General features: G+C 36.6%; 1 protein-coding gene across 1 annotated transcript; it reads right to left on the bottom strand.

Moving 5' to 3' along the window:
- Positions 1-18,301: 18,301 nt before the first annotated feature.
- On the bottom strand, positions 18,302-26,098 carry LOC143624240 (ferric reduction oxidase 7, chloroplastic-like). Its single transcript, XM_077094958.1, has 10 exons — positions 25,879-26,098; positions 25,690-25,780; positions 24,436-24,618; positions 23,750-23,984; positions 22,863-23,190; positions 21,755-22,034; positions 20,752-21,007; positions 19,717-20,134; positions 18,885-19,050; positions 18,302-18,417 (listed from the first exon to the last, which is right to left on the bottom strand). The coding sequence occupies exons 1-10, from the start codon at positions 26,096-26,098 to the stop codon at positions 18,351-18,353; spliced, it is 2,244 nt and encodes a 747-aa protein (XP_076951073.1). The 3' UTR covers positions 18,302-18,350.
- Between the last annotated feature and the right edge of the window lie 212 nt (positions 26,099-26,310).

Below are 26,310 nucleotides of genomic sequence, written 5' to 3'. Positions count from 1 at the left end.
ACCACCTTCTCTGCCTCATATTCAGCTTTTTCTGCTCGAAGAAGTATTTCAAACTCTTATGATCTGTATAAATGGTACACTTAGTACCGTACAAATAATGTTTCCAAATCTTGAGAGCATGCACCACAGCTGCTAACTCTAGGTCATGCGTCGGGTATGTGCTTTCGTGAACTTTCAACTGTCTAGACGCATAGGCTATGACCTTCCCCCGTTGCATCAACACGCAACCTAACCCTTGATACGAAGCATCAGTACAGACTACCAAATCTTCTTCACCATCGGGCAGAACATGGATTGGAGCCTGAGTGAGTCTTCTCGTCAATTCTTTGAACGCTTCTTCTTGATTCTTACCCCAACTGAATACTACAGTCTTCCGGGTCATGCCGGTCAACGGTGCGGCTATCTTGGAGAAGCCCGGAATGAATCTCCTATAATAGCCAGCTAATCCTAGGAAACTGCGTATATCGGTCGGGTTTCGCGGAGTAGTCCAATTCTTTATCGCTTCAATCTTGACTGGGTCCACAGTAATCCCCTCAGGATTGATTATGTGACCTAAAAATTGTACCTCTTGCAGCCAAAATGCACACTTCGAGAACTTTGCATACAATTTCTCCTTCTTCAAAACTTGTAATACTTCCCTCAGGTGCTCAGCATGGTCGGACTCGCTCTTTGAATAAATTAATATATCATCAATGAAAACGATAACCGTCTTGTCTAACATCGGACGACATACCCTATTCATCATGTCCATAAATGCTGCTGGAGCATTAGTTAGACCAAACGACATCACGAGGAACTCATAGTGTCTGTACCGCGTCCGAAACACTGTCTTAAGGATGTCTGCCTCTTTCACCCTCAGCTGATGATAACCCGATCTGAGATCTATTCGCGAGAACCAGCTTGCACCTTGTAGTTGATCAAACAAATCATCAATCCGTGGCAACGGATATCTATTCTTTTAGTAAGCTTATTCAACTCCCTGTAGTCAATACACATTCTCTTGCTTCCATCTTTCTTCTTAACAAATAACACCGGTGCGCCCCACGGGGAAACACTCGGCCTTATGAAACCTTTGTCGAGGAGTTCTTGCAGTTGGGACATCAATTTCTTCATCTCAGATAGCGCCAAACGGTAAGGTACTTTCACGACGGCTGTGCTCCTGGTATCAATTCTATCTGGAATTCTACTTCTCACTCCGGTGGCAATCCCTGAAGGTCCTCAGGGAACACTTCTGGGTAGTCACATACTACCGGAAAGTCCTTCACTTTTTTCGTCTCGGCCGTAGCTTTGACAACATACGCCAGGTAGGCACTGCACCCTCGCCTTAACAAACCTTCGGCTTTAATCATCGAAATGACGTTAAGCCCTGAACTTTCTTTATCACCATAAACCGTTACTGTACCGCCATCTGAAGACTTTAGTCTTACCAATCTACTCTTACACACTATCTGAGCCTCAAATTCAGACAGCCAATCCATCCCCAATACTACATCGAATCCTCCTAAGGTCATCACGTATAGGGTAACAGGGAATTCGTGTCCTTCCAACTCTATCTTATAACTCTTAACCATTCTCTTAATTTTAACCGAGGTCTCACTAGCGATTTCTATCGTAAACATTTCAGGCACACGACAACATTTCATCTTTGCTGTCTTACAAAACGAGGTAGCTACAAAACTCCTAGTCACAACTGAGTCAAACAACACGGAAGCAGAAATACCATTTACTAAGAAAGTACCTGTCACAACATCGGGGATCTTCTTGGCCTGTTCCTGTGTGAGCATGTAGGCTCTCATATTTGGCCTGTTCTGGTCAGCCACTTTCTTGCCACTTCCCCCAGCTTCACTTGCGGTGCACTCTCTTGCCATATGGCCAGTCTTCCCACACTTGTAACAGACAGGCTCGCTATTACAATCACGAGAGTAGTGCCCTGTCTTCCCACACTTGTAACAAGTGTTCACTCCAACGCCCCACTTACACTCTCCTCTGTGCATCTTTCCACAAGTCTTGCATGGCTTCTTTTCCCACACCTTCTGCTTCTTCTCCTTTGAATTCCACAACTGAGTGTCCGGTCGCTTAGCAGGAGCAACCCAGTTCTTCTCTTTCTTCTCTTCCACCACCACCACATCATCCACAGCCAGGTCATCGTAAACCATCTCTGCGAGTTCGACAGCAGAGTCAAAGGTGGTAGGTTTACTAGCCCGGACTAAGGTGCGGACATTTTGTGGTAGTCCACTCAAGTAGCACTTGATCCTTTTCGCCTCATTGTTCACCATGTCAGGGACAAGTTGGGACATGCGATTGAACTCAGTGGTGTACTCACGGTGTGTCATCTTTCCTGCCTTCAGATTCAGTAACTTCATCTCCGCCCTCTCAACTTCAGCATCCGCACAGAACTTCTTCATGACCATCTCCTTCAAATCTTCCCACCTCAAAGATTTGATCTCAACAGCAGTCTTCCTTTGCTCTATCGTCTCCCACCAAAACATAGTTTCATCCCCAAACGACTGGGTAGCAAAACCCACTGCTTGGTTGGGGCGACACTCGCTAATTCGGATAACCTTGTCCATTGCGGTTATCCATTGGAGAGTAGCGATTGCATCCCCTGTAACAGATAGTTTTGGCGGGTCGCACCCCTTAAACAACATGTAGCTGCACCCAACTCAGCCTTTTTTTACCATCACCGGCCTTCACAGACTCATCTTCACTTGACTCCTCTTTCTCAGCCTCTTCTTCCTTCTTACTACCCTCCCCAGTCTTCTCAACAGTTTCTGCACGGCTCCCAGTTGGTTTTTCCTGTTGAAGTTGCTGCACTGCAGCAGCTACTGCTTGGGTAATAGCAGCTTGAATCGCCGGGTTGAGCTGATTTCCTTCGCACAGTCACACTTCTCTCTCCATCAGACTGAACAATCGGTTGCTCGGGGGCTATTTGGGTAACACGTGGTCTACCACGGCGACTCGTGCGACTCCCTTGTCCAGTAGTCTTCTTAGCACCAGCCATTCGTATTCTATAAGATAACACAAACGTCGTCACTTCAGGAATTGTTTAGTACAGGGATAGTAAGGCTAACAGGTAATAACAGTGGCCAGTTGTGATTAGCTGATCACAGTACTCTCCGTGTCCTACACACTTCCCTTTGTGAGTCCACTTGTGCTAGTTTCTACGTATAATAGTTGGTTGATCACACGTTTCACATCTTCACACACAAACAAGCAATTCTATATCTACCTATTAAGTTAGCTTTATTACTCATTCTTTACTATACGCAAGATCATGATCAACTTACACAAGATGATTACTTTCTAAGCTTTCTTGGGAGACACATGGCACTCTTGGACTGGCATCTTCTTTCTTTTCCTCTATAAGTCCCATTCTTTGTTCGAGTCTAAGCATATAGGGTGCTTATTTCTCTCGAACGTATGCTCTGGTACCAACTTGTAAGGCCCTGTTCCCGGTAACCCTACTTTGGTGTTGGATTTACTCGTAAACATAGTTCTAAAATCAGAGTTAATTAAAAACTTTTCACGGAATACATAATATTAAACATTCTTACAAAGCATAAGTACTTTTGTTAACAAAATACATTAAGTCTTAAACAATAACATCAATGACACATGAATCTTCCGTCTTCGATGCCAGTCTTCATCCATTTCCCGCGTGTCCCACCTCAAGCAACCCGCCTCATTCTACTTACCTGCGTGCATACTAAAAGTCAGCTACGCTGAGTGAGTTCCAGTTTAACAAGTTATAGGATTATTCTTACACATTTGTACACGTAGGTACCATTCTTACCTTTTTCATGTTCGTGTTTCCTTTCATCTTACATTCACATTACTTTATTCTTTCATTTACAAATAATTATTCTTACACATTCTTTTATTTATAGAAAAACATTACTTTATTCTTTCCTTAATCTTATTCTTTCTTACAAACATACAGTTATTCATATATTCTTGCACAGATATTATAAGGGTCTGCCACCCGACCTCTTGCACAGATATTATAAGGGTCCGCAACCGACCTCTTGCACCGATATCATTGAGTCGGCCACTCTATTCTTGCCCAGGTATTATAAGGGCCTGTCACCCTGACTCTTACATTATATTCGTTCTAGACTCTTACAATCATGTTAAGTTAGACAACTAACACATACAAGTTCTAACATTTTTCTTTCATTCTTGCATTAATCATTCTCATTAATCATATGAGTATATATGTTACGAGTCTTATAAGTATGCACACAGCCCCGAAAACATTTCAAGAGAAATGGGGCTAGAACTCACCTGAAGTCGGTTTCTCTCATCCGTTAATGGTATTGTCCTTCCTTAGCTGTGCACGGCTAACTATACAACACATTACGCATGTCAATTATCCATTACTATTACTTCTTACATCTAAGTTAATGAAACCCTCAGTTAATGGGGGTCCAGGGGAAGCGCCCCTGGTAGCGGGGTCTAGGGGCGGCAGCCCCTAGCAGGATCCAAGGGGTAGAGCCCTTGGTTGGGGTTGAAAATTTCGCATGAAATTTCGCTTCGCATGGGAAGTTTCGCTTTGCATAGGAAGGTTTCGCTTCGCATGGGAAGGTTTCACTTCGCATGTGATTTCACTTCGCATAGCGTGCGATGCGAAATGCTTGGATTTCGCATAGCGTGCGATGCGAAGCGAAGCCCTTTTTCATGCGAAAAACCCCTTTTTACTTCATTTTTACTATTTTTTTGCCATTTTCCTCTGAGACTCTTCCTTAGGACCCGATTATACTCTTTTTATGGGTTTTGGGTCGTACCAACTTTGTATACCCGTGTTTTTTTCATGGTCCGAACATCATCTTTTGTCCTATAACACCCCCGTGAGGTTATAACTTACTAAGTTTTTGTTTTTCTTACGTTCTACAAACCCGATCTGTCGTTCTATCAGTTTGCATGTCGAAATCAACCACAAAACTTAACCTTGTTGGCAAAAACTCACCTTTGGCTTCGGGTTCGGTTCGGATTTGGACAACTCGTCGATCTGGACGTGTTCTTGTTATTTGAAGACACTTTAACACCAAATTCTTCGTTACTTTAACCCAGATTTGGATTCGGGTCATGCGAGAGTATGTGAGTTCTATGGTGTGTGCGAAAATGTGTGGAGAGAAAGAAGATAGTGAAAGGGTGGAGGAGTTGGGTTTATACAGGGGGCTATGGGCCCCACAACCCACTCACTATTTCAAATCCAATATTTTTTTATTCAACATTTACACACATAATCAAATTAACGACACACATGAAATAATAAAATTTTCTTTTTTTTATTACTCTAAAAAATACGGATGTTACACGATGCCATGTATTTACCAAAACCACCCTTAGTTAATTCCGGGGACAAAGGATTTCCAAACTACACCCGAAAGTTGTTAATTGTATCGAATATGCGCGTTAACGAGCTGTTTGTATACTTAGCAACCAACTCAGCCCCGTGCGGACCAAATTTAGTATAATTTCAGCCAAAAAGTCCACACGACATTACACGAGTTGAATGGGTCGGCAATTCGCTTGAATAACGAATAAACTACCAATTAAATGCGAATTTGCGTTGTATCGACCCGTTTGAGCAACCGATAACCAATTCAGCCCCATTAACATAAAAATTAAGTTTTTCATAGCCTGTATAACATACCGAGGCTACACAATCTGAATTGGTTGTTAATCCCCTCAAACAACGTGCTAAACACAACAATTAAAAATCTAGACAACCGAAATCCTAGTTTTCAATCTATCGACAATTGATCAATCAAACGAGCTTCATAGTTCATGATACTAAAGTATAATACATATGACATACCTAGTAAAATGACAAAGAAAAACCTCACTTTAAACAGCCCCGACAAGAACACAATTGGGTAGCCACCGGTTAAGCCTAAAACGAACGTATCAATCAATAACGAGTCTGGCATGCAGATTTTAGCATGCAAAGATGTATTTTGTTACATAGGAAAATCAAATAAATAAATTATGAAGTTTTACCAGAGTTGCATAAATGTCTTAGGTTTATAAAAATATTTTTATTATATTTTTCTAGTGAACACAAAAATCATAAAAATTCCTCCAACACAGAAAGGTATGTGCAGCTATTTCAGTGCGCAGCAAAAGTGTTTTATTTGTTTAAAAATCATTATCAAACCATATTAAACGATTCCAATCGGGTTGTAATCTTAAATCAAAATATGAAGTTCCAGAAGTGGAACCAACCAATTTGGACTTGTCAAAAAACATTTATGATGTCGGGAAGATAGACCAGAATCCAACTCCCTACATCAGCTTTGACACACGTTTTTATAAAATCATAAAAACCATTCAAATCTCGTCCAAAAATTATAAATTATACCTTTCTGGAAACTAGACTCAAATTAGAATATCATGGAATCAAGAATTGATCAAAAACTGTGAGAACCGAGCCCCGGTGCGAAAGCGTGAATAATGGTCGTTATTAACAGTGGAGCTCGGATCTGAGCAAGGATCGAATCGTATTCGCGCTTGAAAGGGTGTTTTGGACGGATGAGTGGTGTTTGGGAGAGAGACTGAATCAATTACAATGAACAATAAGCTGGATGAACAAATATATGCAATCGATTCACAAATATAAATAAGTGGCAGTATGATTTCATTCATCAAAAGATTGTCATACAAATCACTCATACATACACACATACATACAGTAAAGATCAGCCACCTCCAGGAGAGCTCATCCTTGAGGCGGTGGCTCACTCACAGAGATAAACCCTAGATCTCACACAATACACAATACACTCATACTAGACAAATTAACAAATACATCTATTTATACTAGTCTAGCATGTCTTGGTCTTCAAGCCATCCACCCTTGGTTGAGACCAAATATATTAATTATTTTTAACCAATAATAATAATAATTCGATGTGTCGGTCTAAAATATAAGTCCCAAAAACCTCCCCCTTAGACCGATGCCATCGAATCTTCTTCCATGATCACCTCAAAAACTTATTGTCTTTCGTTGAAATTCTCCCCCTCACGTTATTCATTTTAGATCATTTCTCCTATATCACATTCGGATATATTTGTATGGGCATATGAACGAGGCTTTGAACTTCAAAGATCAACTTCAAGTAACAGGTCATCACAAAAAGAAATAAACTCAATGTGATCATCAAATAAATTTCCATTCTTCAAATCTGTTTCTTCCCTTGTAAATCATCTTCAAACCATTCCCTGAATCAAGATAGCATTCAAGTCAACCATAACCCGTTCTTGATTGTCAAGTGACTGTCTTCATAGGGGGTTAAACTCTACTGATCATCCGTTCACCTTGTTACTAGTGATGACTCTATCTTCTCAACCGTACTAGGAAATCTGAAGACTCACAAACAATGAAACATCTCTAAAGAATCTTGGATTATTTATCTTGATCAACTTATCCTTAACTTGAGTTTTTTCACTTGATTTGAAGCAAGCAATTTGCAATGAAATTCAAGAATTTTTACTCCCCCAATTTCGTTGCAATTGTCTTTGAAAATTGTGTCTTCAAATCAAGTATGGGTGAAACAACCTTGACCATCCTTATCAAGATTGTTGATTCTGTAATAAAAAAAAAGATAAACAAAACATTATATGGTTGACACTCATAAGTGATTAAACCCGTGAGCTTGGTCAACCCTTTTTCCTGTAAAGCTCTTTGATGAAGTTGTGAAAAATTGATAAGGCTTTGATTTTCTTTTGCTTGTTGATGATTAGATAAAATTTACCAAAATACCCTTGGTATATATCTTCCGTATAGCTCAGCTTGGTCAAACGGTCAACGACACCAAAAATCTCAAGTGTAATTCATTCACGAGCATGGATTATCGGTTCATGAGCAAACACAAGACAAAGTCCCTTAAATCCCTTCACAAGCACACTCAAAATAATTTTTTTTTTAAATCGAGCGTGCTCAATTTTTTTCTTTTTTCTTTTTTTTTTACTCGAGCATGGACCTTGCTCTAGAAAACACGTATTTTTCTGTCGTTACTTGAGCATGCTCCTGTCTTTACTCGATCATGCTCGAGACCTTGCTCGAAATACTTAGTCTTTCATCAAGCATTTTCAAGACCATGCTCGAGACCTTGCTCAAATTACTTGGTCTTTTTGTCTTTTCCTGAGCATGCTCAAAAGCAAAAGTGTGCTCGAAAACACTTGTATTTTTCTTCTTTTCATGGGCATTGCTCAGGAGCCAAAGTGTACTCGAAGAAGGTTTGCTCAAGTAAAACAAAGTGTGCTCGAGACAAAAAGATAGATTCTAAGATAAACCAAGATGTGCTCGGGGTTCATGTGCTCGAACCCAAACTTGATGTGTCGATATAAGATATGCTCGAGATAAGCTGTGCTCGAAGCAACACTTAGTCATCTTACATACTCTAGACCATTCTTATCAAGCTCGAGACATCCAGACTTCTTTTCTGCATCAGCAATCAATAATTTTCCAATACAGAACCTGCTTGAATATTCCCTTTGCATCTTCCACCTGCTGCTACAAACAATGATTAGATTTCTCCTGGTACCTGTTCATTCTTGACTTCTGCATATCAGATTGTACCAGCAGCAATGTTCTTCAATATTCCCTTTACTGTTCAAGCAGCACACTCATATCAGAAACAGTTACAAGCACATAAAACCCTAATTTTCAGATCAAGAACCAAGCTTCTTCATCTGAAATTAATCGTTGTAGCAATATCCCAGTCATCTCGATATCAACAATCTATCTTCAATCTATCAACAGCCGTTACAAATCTGAAAATCATCTTCAATAACAATTTTGCCCCAAAACGAGCTAAAAACACTGTTACATCAGATCTGGACCGATATGACCAAATAAACATGAAATTGATGTTGAATCTCCGAACGATTCATCAACCCAAACATCAATCCACATAAATTTTACCCAAATCATCAAATAATTTCAAAACCCTAAAAATTTTTCAACAAACCTCATCGGTTTAACGTCCATGGTGGATTCAAGAGCGAGGTGAATCAGATTCAGCGGTTAGTCTGAACGATTCGGTGACCCGCTCTGATACCAATTGTGAGAACCAAGCCCCGGTGCGGAAGCGTGAATAATGGTCGTTATTAACGGTGGAGCTCGGATCTGAGCAAGGATCGAATCGTATTCGCTCTTGAAAGGTTGTTTTTGTAACACCCCGTAACCGCAGCGGAAACGTAAACGGGATGCGACAGGCACCTCTGATATCAACCACATTGTTTATAAAGAAAACCGAATGCATTAATATACTTCAAAATTACATTATCTCATCTTTCATTACCGTCTAGGTGATACACACATCATACAATACGGTTCATAATTCTATCTGCTATAATGTATCCTAACGTCCAGCACGCAAACCTTACACACATCAAGCACTTAGCACGTAATCAATCACTTTATCTTAGTTGTACCTGAAAAGCATGTGAGAAAACGGGTCAACTACGAATAGTTGGTGAGTTTCACAATTCGAGTAAACCATGATAAATCATTATCATAAAATAATATTATTATCGATGTAATTATGCTGAGCCCACAAGTGAGAACTCTGTTAATCCTAAAACATATCGATTAACCTCCGGGAACTCTGTTACCCCAGAATACTTCCAATAACCTCTGGGATCTCTGTTACCCCAGAAACACATTTAATAACCTCTGGGAACTCTGTTACCCCAGAAACACATTTAATAACCTCTGGGAACTCTTTTACCCCAGAAACACATTTAATAACCTCTGGGAACTCGGTTACCCCAGAACACATTTAATAACCTCTGGGAACTCGGTTACCCCAGAACACTGTTTCGGGCCTTACACTGTTAGCAACTCAGACAATTACCATCTTAATTCATTACCGTACGATTCCCGTACAATAAACATTATATAAATACGTTCATTTCCATGCGATCAGCATGTACTTAAACACTTTGATGAAAACATGCTTTCCGCCCCGGGAAAATATTTAAAACAGTTCAGTAAAAGGGGCTCGTGAAAACTCACCTTAGCACATGCAAGCAGGTAACAACAATCAATATCAGTTAACACGTCCAATCTGTAATATGATCCCTACGATCGTTATTATGCAATTATTGTTTATATACTCTTTAACCTTATCAATCGGTACATCTGGGGACACTGTTAACCCAGTACTGTACCTGTTCCGGGGCAATGTTAACCCAAAAATACTTCTCCGGACTCAGATTGTGATTTCGTTTAGAGTTCCATGGTCACAATTTCTATTAGTCGTTTTCTCGTTTTGCGTGCCTAGCACGAATATCCGTTTTATGTTTCAAAATGAGTTTGGTCACACACGACCCGGAAATCGTTGTTGACTGATAATTTAGTTAAAGTGGTGAAATTAGTACTCGGTTTAGACGCCCCGATTGACCTCGGGACCCGTTTCCGTCTTTGGCGTACCGGAAACTGTTAAATCGGTTAAAAATACCCAAATCATCCGAATTATTTTCGGATGATTCATTTTTACTTGTTTAACTCAAATATATGAAAATAGTCCATTTTTAAGGTTTTTATACACCAGTCAGCTCGCTTATGCGAACTTTACCGGTTTACGCGTTTTAACTTTAAAAGTTTGATAATTAGCACGATTAATTATCCGTTTACTCTCGGATCTTGAAATTTTGCCCAAATCGCTTTTTAACAGTGGGTAATTTATAAAAATATTTCCAGAATTAATTCTTATATTTAAAATTTATTTATCTATTTTTAAACACCATTTAAACACTAAATATGTCGTAAATACCAAACGATCTTAGAAAAATCCCAAATTTTTCCTGGATGTCCACTGCCATCCACATAGTCCCCTGTAATTTTTTCAGAACCAAAATCTTCTTTTACATCCCCTTTTTACCAAAACCGAGCTAGAAATCCCTAGAACTCGTTTAACCGAAAAGCCTACTTAGACTTCTCCAATGGACCTCAAATTTTATGTGTGACTTATATATGATATGAAAAGCTTATCCGCAATTTTCCAGAATTTTTCATGATATTTAACTATTTTTCACCATTTTTGGCCAAAACCGAGCATTAAATTCATCAAATATTCATCCTTTATCCAAAAATTACCAAAAATTCATAGAACTCATATTTTCATGTGTTTAACACCTCTGTAAAATTTCATGACCTAACTCTAAAGCATCAACAATCTGTCCAAATTTCCCAAAACCGAACATAACCGAATATACCTTTCGTTTTCCGCCACTACAAGCTACAAACTCATCTTTCCGACTTATCTACCACTAAATACAGAGCCTACAAACAACATACCACAATACCAAGCAAGTTACACTCACGATCAAGCCATTTCTTTCATGGTTACGGTTATGATACTAAAAACAAAGATTTAACCGTAAAAATTCGTTTTTGATTCGATTAACTCCTTTCTTGGACCAAGATCCCTTGTATAATCCATATACATCACTTGATCATGCAAGAATCGGTTTTCATCTTTGAAACCTCATTTTCTTGCAAACAAACTCAAGAATCGAAGATGGAAACGTATATAATTCGATCTTTACCTTGGTTTTTCTTGTTAAAAGTCTCGGTTTTTGATCAAGGAGTTGAGAGGATTTGATGGATTGTTGATTGAAAAAAGAAAAAAAAGAAAATGAGGGCCTTGGGAGGCCGATCGGAATTCATAAGGGTGGGGTGGGACCCACAAAATTCATTCTAGGCCACTCATTTGGATTTCCGTAATCTGGATAATGTTTTGGATAATCTGGTTCAGTTCGTTTCTCGGTTAAACGTTTAATTCGGCTTACAACGAGGCTAAAACGGTCGTTTTTGGTCTAAAAATTGAAATTTATATAAAACCGATTTAAAAACTTAATCCATGACATTTATTAACTTAAAACGTCATATTATTAGTTATTACGCATCTTTTTCGGCTTGATCGATCGTCTCTTGCTCGGATTGGTATTAAAGGTTTCGTTTAACGTACCGACGTACTATTAAATCGAAATCCTTTTTCTGTGCTTTAATCCACTTATCCCGAAGCTTTAATACTTCGTAACATCACTAAATATCATATATCTCGTCTATAATTGAACCCTCGATTCATTCGGGTTTCAATAACTATCGATCGTTTGATCGCATATTCAATACGGTGAATTATATATTCACGTACAATCAATACAATGAACTATGTATTCTCGTATAATTACCATGGTAACTCATGTACCCGACATTACATATGACGTAACTAACGTCCTTCGGTTAGGGTATACCTGGTTTCGTCGGAATCGTTACAGTTTTGGACGGATGAGTGGTGTTTGGAAGAGAGCCTGAATCGATTACAATGAACAATAAGCTGGATGAACAAATATATGCAATCGATTCACAAATATAAATAAGTAGCAGTATGATTTCATTCATCAAAAGATTGTCATACAAATCACTCATACATACACACATACATACAGTAAAGATCAGCCACCTCCAGAAGAGCTCATCCTTGAGGGGGGCTCACTCACAGAGATAAACCCTAGATCTCACACAATACACAATACACTCATACTAGACAAATTAACAAATACATATATTTATACTAGTCTAGCATGTCTTGGTATTCAAGCCATCCACCCTTGGTTGAGACCAAATATATTAATTATTTTTCACCAATAATAATAATAATTCGATGCGTCGGTCTAAAATATAAGTCCCAACAGAAACATTCAATTTTCATCACGCTACAGACCAGACTATAAATGATTACGAATCTGTCAGCAACTGTTATAATCAAAACTCAACCCTAACATGTTCAACAAAGGGTTTAATGGTGAAAAAGAGTTGTATTAGGGTAGGACCTACCTTGAATTAGTCTCGGGAGGCTGGAGCATGGCTGGAACTTGCACAAGAATTGAGGATAAGGAGCTGCTACTGCTGCCAATCGTAACTAGAGAGAGAGAGGGAAGCAAGTTAGGGTTTATTATATTAAAATGTTGCACCTAGGCCCTCCAACTTGTAAAACGTAATACCTTGGACCAAAAGTTGAATAACACGACTTACAAGAATGACAAGGAGGTCCCCGAAGAATGCTGGATCAATCCCGAAAATTTACACAAACTCTACAAATGTCTCATGCCGATAAACGAAAATGGCGGGTGCTACATACAAATCTAACACTTTAAGTTATAAGAGGCGATGTTTTGAGCAAAAGGATGGATAAATGGACTTTTAAAATGTATTACAAGGCTCTAAATTAGGAATATGAAACCCCGGCTTTTAAACAAACATTTATAAACGATCGAGCCGATTGACGAAATTTACGGGCGTTACATTGGTGGTGCATCTTCTAAAACGAGATGCCTGGTGTTCTTTGGTGGATTACAAAGTCTGAACTGAAAAGTGTAAGGCCCTGTTCCCGACAACCCTACTTTAGTGTTGGATTTACTCATAAACACAGTTCTAAAATCAGAGTTAATTAAAACTTTTGCGGAATAATTAAAACTTCATGCATTACATTACAAAACATCGAATCTTGTCTTAACAAAAGTGAACTTGTCTTAAAACATAACATAATAATTCATAACATTTCTTCCCAGGATGCCAGTCTTCTGGTCCCTACCACGTGCCATCCTCAAGCCAGTTCCTTTAATCTATTTACCTGCATGCAAAGTTAGCTACACTGAGTGAGTTCTAGATTATCAAGTTATAGGATTTTTCTACACATTCCTTTATTTACGTATAAATATTATTTGGTACTATTCTTACATTTCTTATGTAGCATGCAACTATTCTTACATTCTTGCACAGATATTATAAGGGTTTGCCACCTAACCTCTTGCACAGATATTATAAGGTTCTGCCACCTAACCTTTTGCACAGATATTATAAGGGTCTGCCACCCGACTTGTTGCACCGATATCATAGAGTCGGCCACTCTATTCTTGCCCAGGTATTAGAAGGGCCTGCCACCCCGACTCTTTCATTACATTGTATTTGACTCTTACAATCACATTTAGTTATTAACTAAGTACATACAAATTCTTACCACATTCTTTCGTTCTTGCGTTAGTTATTCTCCTTCAACATATATATTTATACTTCTAGTCTTACAAGTATGCACCCAGCCCCGAAAACATTTCAAAGAGAAATGGGGCTAGAACTCACCTGTAGTCGGTTTTTCTCCGAGTTAATGGTAATTCCCCTCCTTAACTGAGCTCGGCAAACTGTGTAACAAGTTACGAGAATCAGTTATCCATTACTACTACTTCTTACATCTAAGTAAATGAGAACCTCAACTAACAGGGGTCCGGGGGCAGCGCCCCTGGTAGCGGGGTCTAGGGGCGGCAGCCCCTAGCAGGGTCCAAGGGGCAGAGCCCTTGGCTGGGGTTGAAAATGAATCGGGTCACATTTTACAAAAATTTGAAAGAATTCGCATGGAAGCATTCACGTTCGGATGGAAGAATTCGCTTCGCATGGAAGAATTCGCTTCGCACGGAAACCATTCGCTTCGCATGGCTATGCGATGCGATTCGTGGAAAGAATTCGCATGCAAAACCATTCGCTTCACATGGCTGTGGGATGCGAATTTTGCTTCATGCGATTAGAATGCCTTTTCTTCATTTTTTTTTACCATTTTTAAGCCATATTACTCTGTGACTCTTCCTTAGGACCCGATTCTACCCTTTTTATGGATTTTGGGTTGTACCAACTTTGTATACCCGTGTTTTACATAGTCCGGACATCACCTTTCCTATATCGCATCCGCTAGGTTACGACTCACCAAGTCTATGTTTTTCTTGCATCTTACATCCCGATCTATCGTTCTATCAGTTTGTATGTCGAAACCGACCTTAAAACTTAACCTTTTTAACCCCGACTCACCTTTTGGTTTGGGTTAGGATCTGGACTAACCCAAGGATTTGGTGGTGATTCTTGTTGTTTGATGGTGTTTACACACGAGATTCGTCCTTCCTTTGGTTCGGATTAGGATCCGGTTAGTAGAGAGAAAGTGTGTGTGTTCTTGAGTGTGTGTTTGGAAAGAAAATGAGAGAGAGAGAATGGGAAAATGAGGTTAGTGGACAAGGTTGGGGTTTAAATACCCCACCCTATGGGCCTTGGGCCCGTATGCATTCTCTCAAGCCCATTCTTAAGTCCTTGGCCCAACACTCAATCTCTTATACTTAACGAAATTAAATAACGACACACACAATACGTAATTAAACTCTCTTTTATTTATTGATCTCAAAATACGGATGTTACAAAAAGGAAGTTCTCTCTCTCTCTCCCTCTAGAAAATGTTTTCAAGAAGATGATGGGTTTCATGGTGGTGGTAGGCTGGTAGGTTTGGTGGTTGGTGTTTTGGCAGCTCTCTTGTATTGAACAAAAAAATTTGGTAAGTTACAGCTACAAACCGATGCGAATTCAATTGGCAGTGGCGATATCGATAGTAACTCGTAAACATAACCTAATAAGCCAAAACATATTTTAAATGTGCGATATCAAACATCGAAATGTAGATAAAAACACGTATGATGACAGGATATTTGTTAATCATGAAAAAGTTTCAGTCATTGTAAATATGAACTATAAGAAATGCCAAAGCAAACACTAAAATAAATCGTTAAACCGATAAATAAATCATGTAATACTGACACTCGCCCAAACTAAAGGTTCAAAATATTGTTTTTAAATATTATAATAGTTGAAACGAACAGTAAAATAAATGAAATAAAAACTATTTAATAGTATACGAAAAAACATATATGAATAACACATAATAAAGTAAAGGTTAAGTAATAAAACAATAAATATCATTTCCAAAGTGGTGTAACGACAGGAAGCATGTGTTTCTTAATGGAGACCCAAGTTCAATCCCTGCTTACAACACTTTGGATGAGACATGGATGGCTCAATGAAGAAATACTGGAATCTTTGTGATATCCAGTTCAGGGTGTCCGGGATTTACCACCAGTGGGCCTTCGGGGCGGTGGCCTTTTGCCATTGGGTCACTGAGACATGGGTGGTTCAATGAAGGAAGACTGGGCTCTTTGTAATATCCAGTTCAAGGCGTCCGGGTACCGCCAGTGGGCCTTCGGGGCGGTGGCCTTTTTCCATTTGGTCACTCCGTACGAAGTACCTAGGCATTATATGTTTGTTGGCCGTTAAAAAAAGTAATAAAAGATATTAGTATTTGGTTTAGTTGTTGTAGCCTTGTATACTAAAACAATAAAAGACATGTAAAGGAAATTGAATAGTAACTTTGTGAGGAGAATTAAGGCTCATTTTTAATCTACCAATTCTAATAAAGTAAAATAACTGTAGACACTTGTCATCTTTTGGTTAATTCTCATAAATTTTTCCCTCCAAAACTAATATACCCTAATATATGTAATATATCAATAATTACTCACTTTCCTTTTACACTCTATTTATATTATATCTATATATTTTTATAAATATAAATATTAACATATTATTTTACTATATATTTCAAAATACTTGTTGAATTCCAAAAATCAACAACAAATCAGGTTTCTTAAATATTAAAAAGAATATAATTTCAAATGTTATCATTCACATATTATACTATGCATACTATAGAAGATTGTAAAGAAAAATAAAACTCGAATATGCTTTCATTTTACAAAGTAATTTTTTAATCATTAAATTATAAATATATGCTTAAAAGTTGATCAATTTTTTTTATAATCAATCCATTTATCTATTATTATTATTATTATTATTGTAAATTGTCATATAAATTTATAAATTATGAATATATGCTTTAAATATATCCATTTATTTTTCGGTTAATTAGTAAACTATATATATGTTAAAATGTTAGGATAATATATACGAATCACTTTCAGACATAACAAAGTTTATCATACTTAATTTCTTAGTTTTTTTTTATCAAGGATTGTTTCAGATTTTTTGTGGAACTTAAATATGATTTTATGGGTCAAAATTTGGTAAATAGATTGTTTAGTACAAGTTAACTACATTCTAGTCAAAATTTGTTACGGATCAAAAATGGAAAATTTGTGTATTTTTAAAATTTTGAGAATGCAAATAAATTTATCATCAATTTGTTATGGGTTCAAAGTGTTGACTTGAAAATGCCAAAAATATGAAAGTTAGAACTTTAAACATGATTCAGGTTTCAAATTTATTTTCAAGAGCATTTTTTGAAATAATCAAAAGGTTCGGGATTTGGCAAATTGACTATTTTTCACTCGACTATTAAAATTCAAGAAAAGATTGCGAACACTTTTGATATGCCACCCCCATGCCTTCAATGCTTTTAACTTTTATCAAATTTGAAATATTTATGTCAGCATTAACTTTTAATTCAATTGTGATCAGAACGTTGTGTGGGAAACATGTCATGCAAAACTATGCTCAAATTAAACAAAATATTCACAAAATTGAATGGGTTAACATGTTATTTTTTATGTTGTCATTATGACAAAGTCGAGAAACCCTCTGAAACTTATCAAAATCATTTTCATGATGTAGCTCAGAAAAACATAATTCTTGAAGAACATCCGTTGTTACAATTTAATGTTCTCATTTCCTTTGATTAGTGGTAAATTGATAAATATATCAATAAAGGTAACGCTCATTTTGTATTTTGGCTGAGTAATTAGAACTACTATTGTATGAGAAGTCTTATTTTCGAAATTTGTTCATAACAAAAACTCTTTCAATTATACATACATGACAATGAGAATGAAATTTTCAATAGAAAGACGCATTTTCGGGTACGTTTTTGCACGGACATTTTTTTAATTAAGTTCATTTAAAAAAAATCATTTTGAGATATAAATAAAATCAATTTATATACATATAGTATAGATACAACATAGATGTAATACATTTTTTAATATACGCTATGCATTTATTTGCTTTATTTGTAATTTTATAATTTGAATGATCCCGTGTGTGACACGAGCTCTAAAACTAGTATATATATAAATTATCAACATCACATGCCATGTCATCAAAAAATAAACGGAGTTAGTCATCTGTTAGCCTGAAACTGTTAATGTTAATGGTAACAAAAATGAAAGTTAGGATTGCCATTATTTAGATTATTAGTTGGATTATTATTGGCCAATGATTAATAGTTGGGATTATTAATATCCAATTTTCCTATAATATTCTGTCTGCCTCGTTCGTTTACAAGTTAACTATAAATCCGGCTCTCAAGTAACTCAGATCCATCGATAAAAAGAAACAATTCATAGATTCGCCACCCATCACCAGTTATTTGTTTCCTCGTTTTGTAGGGAGGCTTCCCACGTAAACGTTGAGAACTCGAGCATAAAGGTCATGGAATATGTTGATTCCCATTTTACCCCTAGTGCCATTTTGTTTTCTCTTGACTTGGGAGCACAGGTTCTTTTCCTTGTTTTGTTGGTAAACTCCTGCAAGTTATTTGAAACTTGAAAGTCAGCAAAACACTCCCAAAAACTCATCCAAGTCAATCTACACTTAATTGTTAATAGATAACAATTAGTTATATCTATTACTTAGCTAGAAAAACAATTAGGCGCAGGCGCGTGTGACAATTCAAGAATTGGAATCTAAATTCTATTTTGGTTTGCAGAATTCATTGGAATTAGAATCCAGACAACGTGTTTGGCTGAACAGTTGAAGTTAATTATCAGCTTAACATTTCCTTCAAACAGTGATGAATTCGGATAGAAACTAGAATACAATATTTTCACATTACAAGATGCATTTACAAACATATTTTCATCACATACAATTAATTCATTATTAAATCATTCATAAATAAATATGAAGAAGATAAAGATATAAGTAACACTTATCTACGTACCACTGATACAAACTATGCTTAGACTACTTTGTACTACCAAATAATACCTACAGGTCAAAACTGTGGCTGTTGAAGTGGAAGATCGGACTGTTACACTTTCTCCCAAAATTCTTAGACCTGCATTCTTCAGCAACGCTTGTCCGAAGAGTCGATGGGCCACAAACAATCACACCAATATCCACATTTCCCCAACGCGAAGCTATGTTTCCAAATACTTCTGTAATAATGAACAAAATATAAATGTCATTACAAGAAACTAGGCCTGTAATTGAACTGAACGAATACGAACGAGGCTTGTTATCGTTCATTCAACTTTAACCGAACACATGAAAGAGCACGAACACTAAAATGGACGGATTTTCTTGTTCGGGTTCGTTCGTTAAGAAAATGAACGTGCCCCTCATGTTCTTTTCTGTTGGTTAATATTCTAAACTCACGAACACAAATGACTCAAAATTGAACATAAACGAGCGAACGCAACCGAACTCGACTTAAGGTGAATATCCAAATCAAAGTCTAAAACACGGTTATCTTTATAATTAGATTCGACTTTTTAAAACTAAACAAACATACCAAACTGATTTAAATTGGGCTTAAGGGCTTTAAAATATGAAAATCATCTTGATTTAAAATTAATACTAGTAATAAATGAATATTTGAAAAACCATAAAGCAACGGGCATAAGTAAACGAGCGGAACAAGTGTTCATGTTCGTTCGTTTACTTAAATCAAAAAAATTATGCTCATGCTCGTTCATTTATTAAACAAACTTCCGGCCGAACAATTCACTGAACGTTCAGTTCATTTACAGGCCTACAAGAAATTAGATTATAACAATAGTAAAAAAAATAAAAATGGAGTGATTTAACTTGTATGCATATACCTTTCATGTCTGGTCTTTGACCATACGTTATGGTCTTGACAAAACTTTCATCCAATGAAGTCTTATGTGACGTGGGCTCATTATGTTGTATGCCAATTATTTTCTTTTCATCTTGAGAGTTTTCATTTGATGATGTTTTTCGGCTCCATAGACCAATCACAAGACCTCCAAATATGATGACACTTGTAGCCATGCATATGAGGAGTAGAAGCCCTTTGTACCATCGGTATGATACATTGTAAGGAATAAGGTATAAGACATTTAGCAATGTCAAAGAAACAAACAAACCGATTGCAGGAACCACCATGTAGGCTCCGGCCCACATGATGTTTCCTGTACCGACAATTCTTGACATGCCCGAGCGGCTGGGAGACGAGAAGTCACAAGGACTGACGTATTTTTGTAAATCACCCTCCTCCTGTATTCAAGAATTTATAACGTAGAAGCTTGGTTATTTTAATGGAAATTTTCTTACAATGTGAGGGACTGAGGGGTAGAAGTGCCAATATGGGTAATGCTTACTTTAGATACGGTTGGTTCAGGCAGAGTTGGGCTGACCGGAAACATTTTTGTACAAGTTTTTTTCTACTTTTTATGCATGACTAGTGTGCCAAATATGTTTTGGATGATGAGTTTGGACCCATTTAACACGTTTCCTTTAAAGCAAATTTCTCTCTTTTTTTTGGTTTTTTTGTTTTACATGTTCTACACGTTTGACACATTTTCTTCTATTTATTTCTTTATTTTTACATATTCTACCTGTTCCTTTTAAGATTCTCCATATTGTTTACATGTCATATCCATATGACCCATTTCCATCTACTTATTATCTGTTTTTACATACTTTGACACATCTCCTTCTAAGAAAATATCTCTTTTATTGGTTTACAGTCTCTATTCATTTGGGCTGTTTCATTTAATCATTTTTTTTTCTGTTTTGAATATTCTAAACGTTAGAGATTAAGCATACCCGATTCAAAATTGACCCATTCATAACTAAACCGGTTTAAATGTTCTGAAGAGAAGTAGACATACCAGTGGCGGTTCCGATTCTTGAGTAACGTAAGTTTGAATCTCAAGATTCAGTCTATTGTAGAAGTTTGGACACATTGAGTTCAAATCAAGTGAGTGCAGAAGTGGAAGCTCTGCTGAAGTTTTCACAGCCCATATTATTGTTACATTTCTTGGCATGCAAGGTTTTGAGCCTTTAACACGGTGCAAAATATCACTCAAAATAGCCACAAATGGTGAAATCCCAATGCCACCAGCTACCAAAACAAGATTTTCATACCTAAAAGCAAAACAATTAATACTCTCTTTTTGAATGGCCAGAAATTACCTTACCATAACTCAACTGAAAAACCCCAGCACAACAAAAGAACCGACGGTTTGGGTTTATGTTTTTAGAAAAACGATTTTTCTATTCGTTTTCGGATTTTGCGTCAACCACAAACCCATAAAATGATTTTAAAACAGAATTGATTTTAAATAATTTATAAGAAATTAATAAATGGTGTAACCCAATAGTTTTATGTCCATTATGGTGTAACCCAATAGTTTTATGTCTTTCTCAGCCTAAAATTTTCAAGGCCAAATGAAAAAACCCAAAAACTAGAAACCAACAGCAAAATCAAAAATACTGATTCGAAATGAAAAAACCGAATTTAAATAATTTATAAGAAATTAGTGAATGGTGTAACTCAACAACTTATGTCTAGATGTGTAATAATCAATTAATCATTAATTAATAATAAAAAAAGTTTCAACCCCAATTGCTAAAACTGAAAAAACGGAAACAGAGCCCAATATGAAAACCAAAACGAATGTTTTTAAAAACCTAAAAACCGACTCAAATCGACTATTGCTACTGATTTACTTGCATGTGGATCAAGTGGGTCAGAAAGGTTACTAGATTGACAAAAAAGTGTTTGTGGATTCAAACCAACCCGACCCGTCTGAAGTAGACCTAAACCTGACCCGTTACAATTAAAATGTAGCTCATTACCATTACTTTTACAATAATCAAGAAAGCACTCACATCAAGTGGTATGGTGACTCATGCCCATAAGGCCCCTCAACAGACACATGGAGCTTTAAGCTTGGTCGAATGAACGCGTCTACTTCGGTCTGGTCCTCCTTGCTGGCAGACAAGACATGGCCTTTAAGTTTGTTTGTCCAGTTTCCAAGTACTTTAATGAGAATAGAAACATGATGATCACCATTTAATGGGCTTGATGACACACTGAATGGGTGCCATTGCAACCAAGAGATATCTCTAACTTGCAGGAAAACCCAACTCAGGGCATTGTATTGTAAATCTACATTCAAAGACAAGTGCAGTGTCAATAAAAATAGAGGTGGTAAGTTGGGCCGGGCGGCTCAGGTTAAATGGGTCAGGTTGGTTTGACCCACAAACACTTTGTTGTCCGTCTACAAAAGTTTTTGACCCGTTTGAGATAAAACAAAACCAAATCGATCCACTTATCAGTAATTTGTTAGAAATTGTCGATTTGAGCTCAAACTGTGCCAAAAACCAAAAATTTGGTATTTGATTCTTTTTTCAGTTTTGGGTTTTCATAATGGGCTCGACCAATTTCTGTTTTTTTCAGTTTTGTCATTTGGACTTGAAAACTTTGGGCTGGAAAAAAACCCAAAAAATAAATTGGGGCTTGAAATTTTAGGCCTAAGTTCTTTGTATTACTCAATGATTAATTGATTATTACTCGTTTCGACGTAAAATTATTGGGTTACAGCATTTCTCAAATTCTTATAAATAATTTAAAACCGGTTTTCTTGGTTTGTTCTCAGTCAGTTTGATTTGGATTTTTTGGCATATGGTTTTTGCAAAACCCAAAGTCCCAAACCGAACCGGAAAATCTTTTTTAGAAAACATAAAACCAAACTGCCTGTTTTTGATTGGGTTTGGTTATTTCGTTTTCGTGCACGGTCGCACACCCATACAAACCAAAACCTCTAGAGGAAGAACATGAAATCTAAGCTCATACGCATTGTCAACAAAAAACGGTTCAAAACATGTCATTTTAGTCCCAAATGAAACACGCCGGGCCGGTTTGACCAAACAAACACCCGTTAACAAATTCAATGAGTTAGTTAAGATAAAAGCCTCTATCAAAAACTATAAGTACCTTGAGGCTTTGAAATAACTAGTTCCAATGTCCCAGAAGGAAGGCATTTGGCTGATAATACATCCACAGTCTTTCGTGATTGAACAAATCGTAGAAACCGATCAAGCATATACAGAAACAAACCAGCAGCTATCGTGCTAAACAACACGTCACCAACATGCATTGCAAAGAACACAACAAACACAATATACAGTTGATGAGTGTAGAAGAATAGTTCAAAGCTAACCCTCCTCACCGGAGGAAGTGACGTCACCCACATCAACAATCCTGCTGATAGGCTTATGACACCAGGAAGATTGGCAATTTTGTAATTTTTCCAATCAAGTACCTGCACACACACACACACACATAAATGTTTATGTAATTATATAAATAGGAGTGTAAAGTGTAAACTAGCCGCACCGCTCATGAGCAGCTTAAAGCTCGAATCGACCCAAGCTTAGACAAGCTTGAGCCCGAGTTCGAGCTTAATAATAAGCTTTTTCAAAAAAACGAGACGTGCTTGAGTGAAAATTTATCGAGCTAGAGCTAGCTCGCTAGCCTAAACGAGCCTGTAATTTATATAACTTTTGCCTAATATATTTATACAACAATAATAATTGTTTTTACTATTAGTATTATTATTATTATATATAAATTTATGATAAAAATTACTAAGTAATATATACTATGTGATATATACAAATTACAATTATAAACATACATAAAAAGAATTAAAATTGTATATATATTAATTCAAAATTAATAAACAAGCACAGCCCAAATCAATCTTGAGTTTCTAAAATCGCTCACCAGCCAAACTTGAGCTTTAAAAGCAGAGCATCAGCCTGGTCGAGCTTGACTCGTTTGCACTCCTATATAAAACTAAAGATGTATAAGAAACTTACTTGGTGTATAACGCGGTCTTCCAATATCCATGAGTAGAAATAACAAAGGCCATGGAGAGTGAAGAGTGTCATTGTAAGATGTCCCAACCAAACATGATATCGAATTGCGTGTTCAAACGAGATATTTGTAAGGCGTAGAAGAATAGAGCCCCGTGCAACGGGCAGAAACAAAAACACTAGGCAGATCAGTCCAATAGACCCGAACCGCAGTCCTGTGTGCTTTAGCATTACATTCCTACAAGTGTTTTAATGTCAGAATACATCAGATAGTGATCAGAGTATGTAACTGATTATTAGAAAAGTAAATTAATACTGACTGACATTAACAGTAGCTAAAAAAATTACCAACCATTTACTTATGATTTATGAATGGTCCAATGGGTCGTACCTCAAACGGGTCAAAGAGCAATTAAATGGGCCGCATCTCAAACGGGTCAAACGGGTGAATATAAGTGATATGAGGCGTGTCTCAAACGGGCCAGATGTAAAATTTGCTATTATTGCGCAAAACCTTGTAAATCATTTTATTCAAAAGTTCACTTAAATTGTAGAAAAAAGTGGTGTGTCAACTCAATCCAACACAACCTGGTATCCAATATGACTGACCCATTGGTTTATAATAATTTAAGAAAGCAGGATGGAATAACCATTTATTTATACAATAATAATAATAATTATTATTTTACCTTTTCCCTTGGGTCTCATAGTAGGGAATCAGGTTGTAGTTCTGAACAGCATAAACTGAAACCGCCCAAATGAGATACACAACGACAGTCAGAATAGCAATTAACTCTGCTGCTGTAACAACTCCAAATGGCCCGTCTACGATAACCGGGAATGTCCAAAGCCGAAAACTCGGTTTCTTCTTTCTACTTCTACACACAAGTATATTCACTAAATCCCAGAACACGATCTATTCATTTATACTAAATACAATACACTAGCACGCTAATGATGAAATATCTTATAGATTTGAAGGTTGATAAAAGCTTACAAAGATAAATCATATAAAATGAAAACCATGTGAGAATTTCATCAAACAAAAAATTGATTTTTTGCATAGTTAGATTTCTAAAGCAATTTTGTTATTAATTCTAATAACTACAAAACTACTTTATAAATCAATATTATTCAGTTACTTATTTTGAAATTAATTATTTAATCACATAACTGACATGCTAGTGCAAAAGATAAATAAGGTAGTTAAACTCATAAAAGACGATTTTGCTTCCTTGAACTCTTAAAAATTAAAATTTAATGCAAAAAGAAAATTTAATCTTTCTCAAATATATTATAACAAGGGGTGTGCACTGCACGGTGCGGTTTTGGACGAAAACTAGACCCAAAATTGAAGTGCCAGTTTTCTGATTTTTCAAAGCCGTTCACTTTCAGTTTCGGTTTTTTCGGTTTTCGAGTTCAATCCGGTTTTCTTTTTTTCGGTTTTGCTAATCAGGCTATTAAAGTTTTATAAATTAATAACGAATAGAATGTTGTACATTTTGGCCTAAAGTATTACGACGTAATAAAAAAATCTTGCATTTAAAATGATTTAATCTCATCCAAATTGACAAGACATAACCGATTAACATTAAAAATAAAACAATAATCCAAGTTTATAAAACATAAACGATTCAAAGAAAAAGTATGTCAACAAATCGGTTTTCAGTTCGGTTCAGTTTCTTTAGTTTTTCACAAAACACAAAACCAAACCATAACCGATATTTCGGTTTTTACTAAAAATCAAATCGAACTGTCCATTTCCAATTCGGTTTGGTTTTTCCTGAATTTTTTTTTTGTTTTGCTCTTTTCAGTTCCATGCACATTTATAACATAGTATAATAAACATTAAGAAAATAGTTTTTCCAAACATTTCAAATTGGATCAGTTTCCCATTTCCAAATCAAATGTTGAAATTGCAAAATGAAGAACAAAAAACTTACTCTTGAAATTCTTGCTCTCCAGAAATTCTTAAATAAAGTATACCAAGAAATGCAATGATGAATACTGGTCCACCATAAAGAAACATATTTCCTGTGCATCATAAACAGCTCCAAGGTTAATAACTATTAACCAAATTAACAAAACAAAAACTAAAATTAAAAAAAAAAATTAGAAACAAACCAACCAACCTGTAGCCCAGAACACTGATCCAGATGTAGCATCAACATAATTCTCATATAACTGAGACACAGATTCTGATGGAAGCATGAACAAAAAGGTAATCCAAGCAGTGAGAACAAATAACATTGCAAATTTTAAAAACCATCTGGTCAGTTTCAGCAAAGAATGTGTCTGTGCGATGCTCTTATCATCTTCTTGTTGAAGAAGGGGCTCATGATCTGAACTCATTTGTTAATCTGATTGTTGAAGAAACAAACCTTGTGTTTGAGTATGGTTTAAGTAACAAGAATGGCCTATCATTATATCTAATAGACTAATTCTGAAGCAATATTATTTGGGTAGATGGCTTTTGAGAGATGTACCGGATGATGGCGCAAGATTCCTGGTATTTAAACAGGACTTGACTAGGAACAACGTGCTGATTTTTATTTTAGTTTTCC

Source organism: Bidens hawaiensis, unplaced genomic scaffold (genome assembly GCF_021521415.1).
Source record: "Bidens hawaiensis isolate Kalapana, Puna unplaced genomic scaffold, B.hawaiensis_p1.1 tig00003739_1, whole genome shotgun sequence".
Classification (NCBI taxonomy): domain Eukaryota; kingdom Viridiplantae; phylum Streptophyta; class Magnoliopsida; order Asterales; family Asteraceae; genus Bidens; species Bidens hawaiensis.
Note: the sequence above shows the minus strand (reverse complement) of the source record. Positions and strands in the feature narration are given on the sequence as shown.

Bases quoted from the DNA above. Each gene is read 5' to 3' on its own strand.
- LOC143624240 (XM_077094958.1), bottom strand. From the start codon at position 26,098: ATGAGTTCAGATCATGAGCCCCTTCTTCAACAAGAAGATGATAAGAGC. The intron at 25,781-25,878 runs GTTGGTTGGTTT...TATGATGCACAG, and splicing joins ATCAGTGTTCTGGGCTACAG to GAAATATGTTTCTTTATGGT. The intron at 23,191-23,749 runs GTAAGTTTCTTA...GTGTGTGTGCAG, and splicing joins AAGACCGCGTTATACACCAA to GTACTTGATTGGAAAAATTA.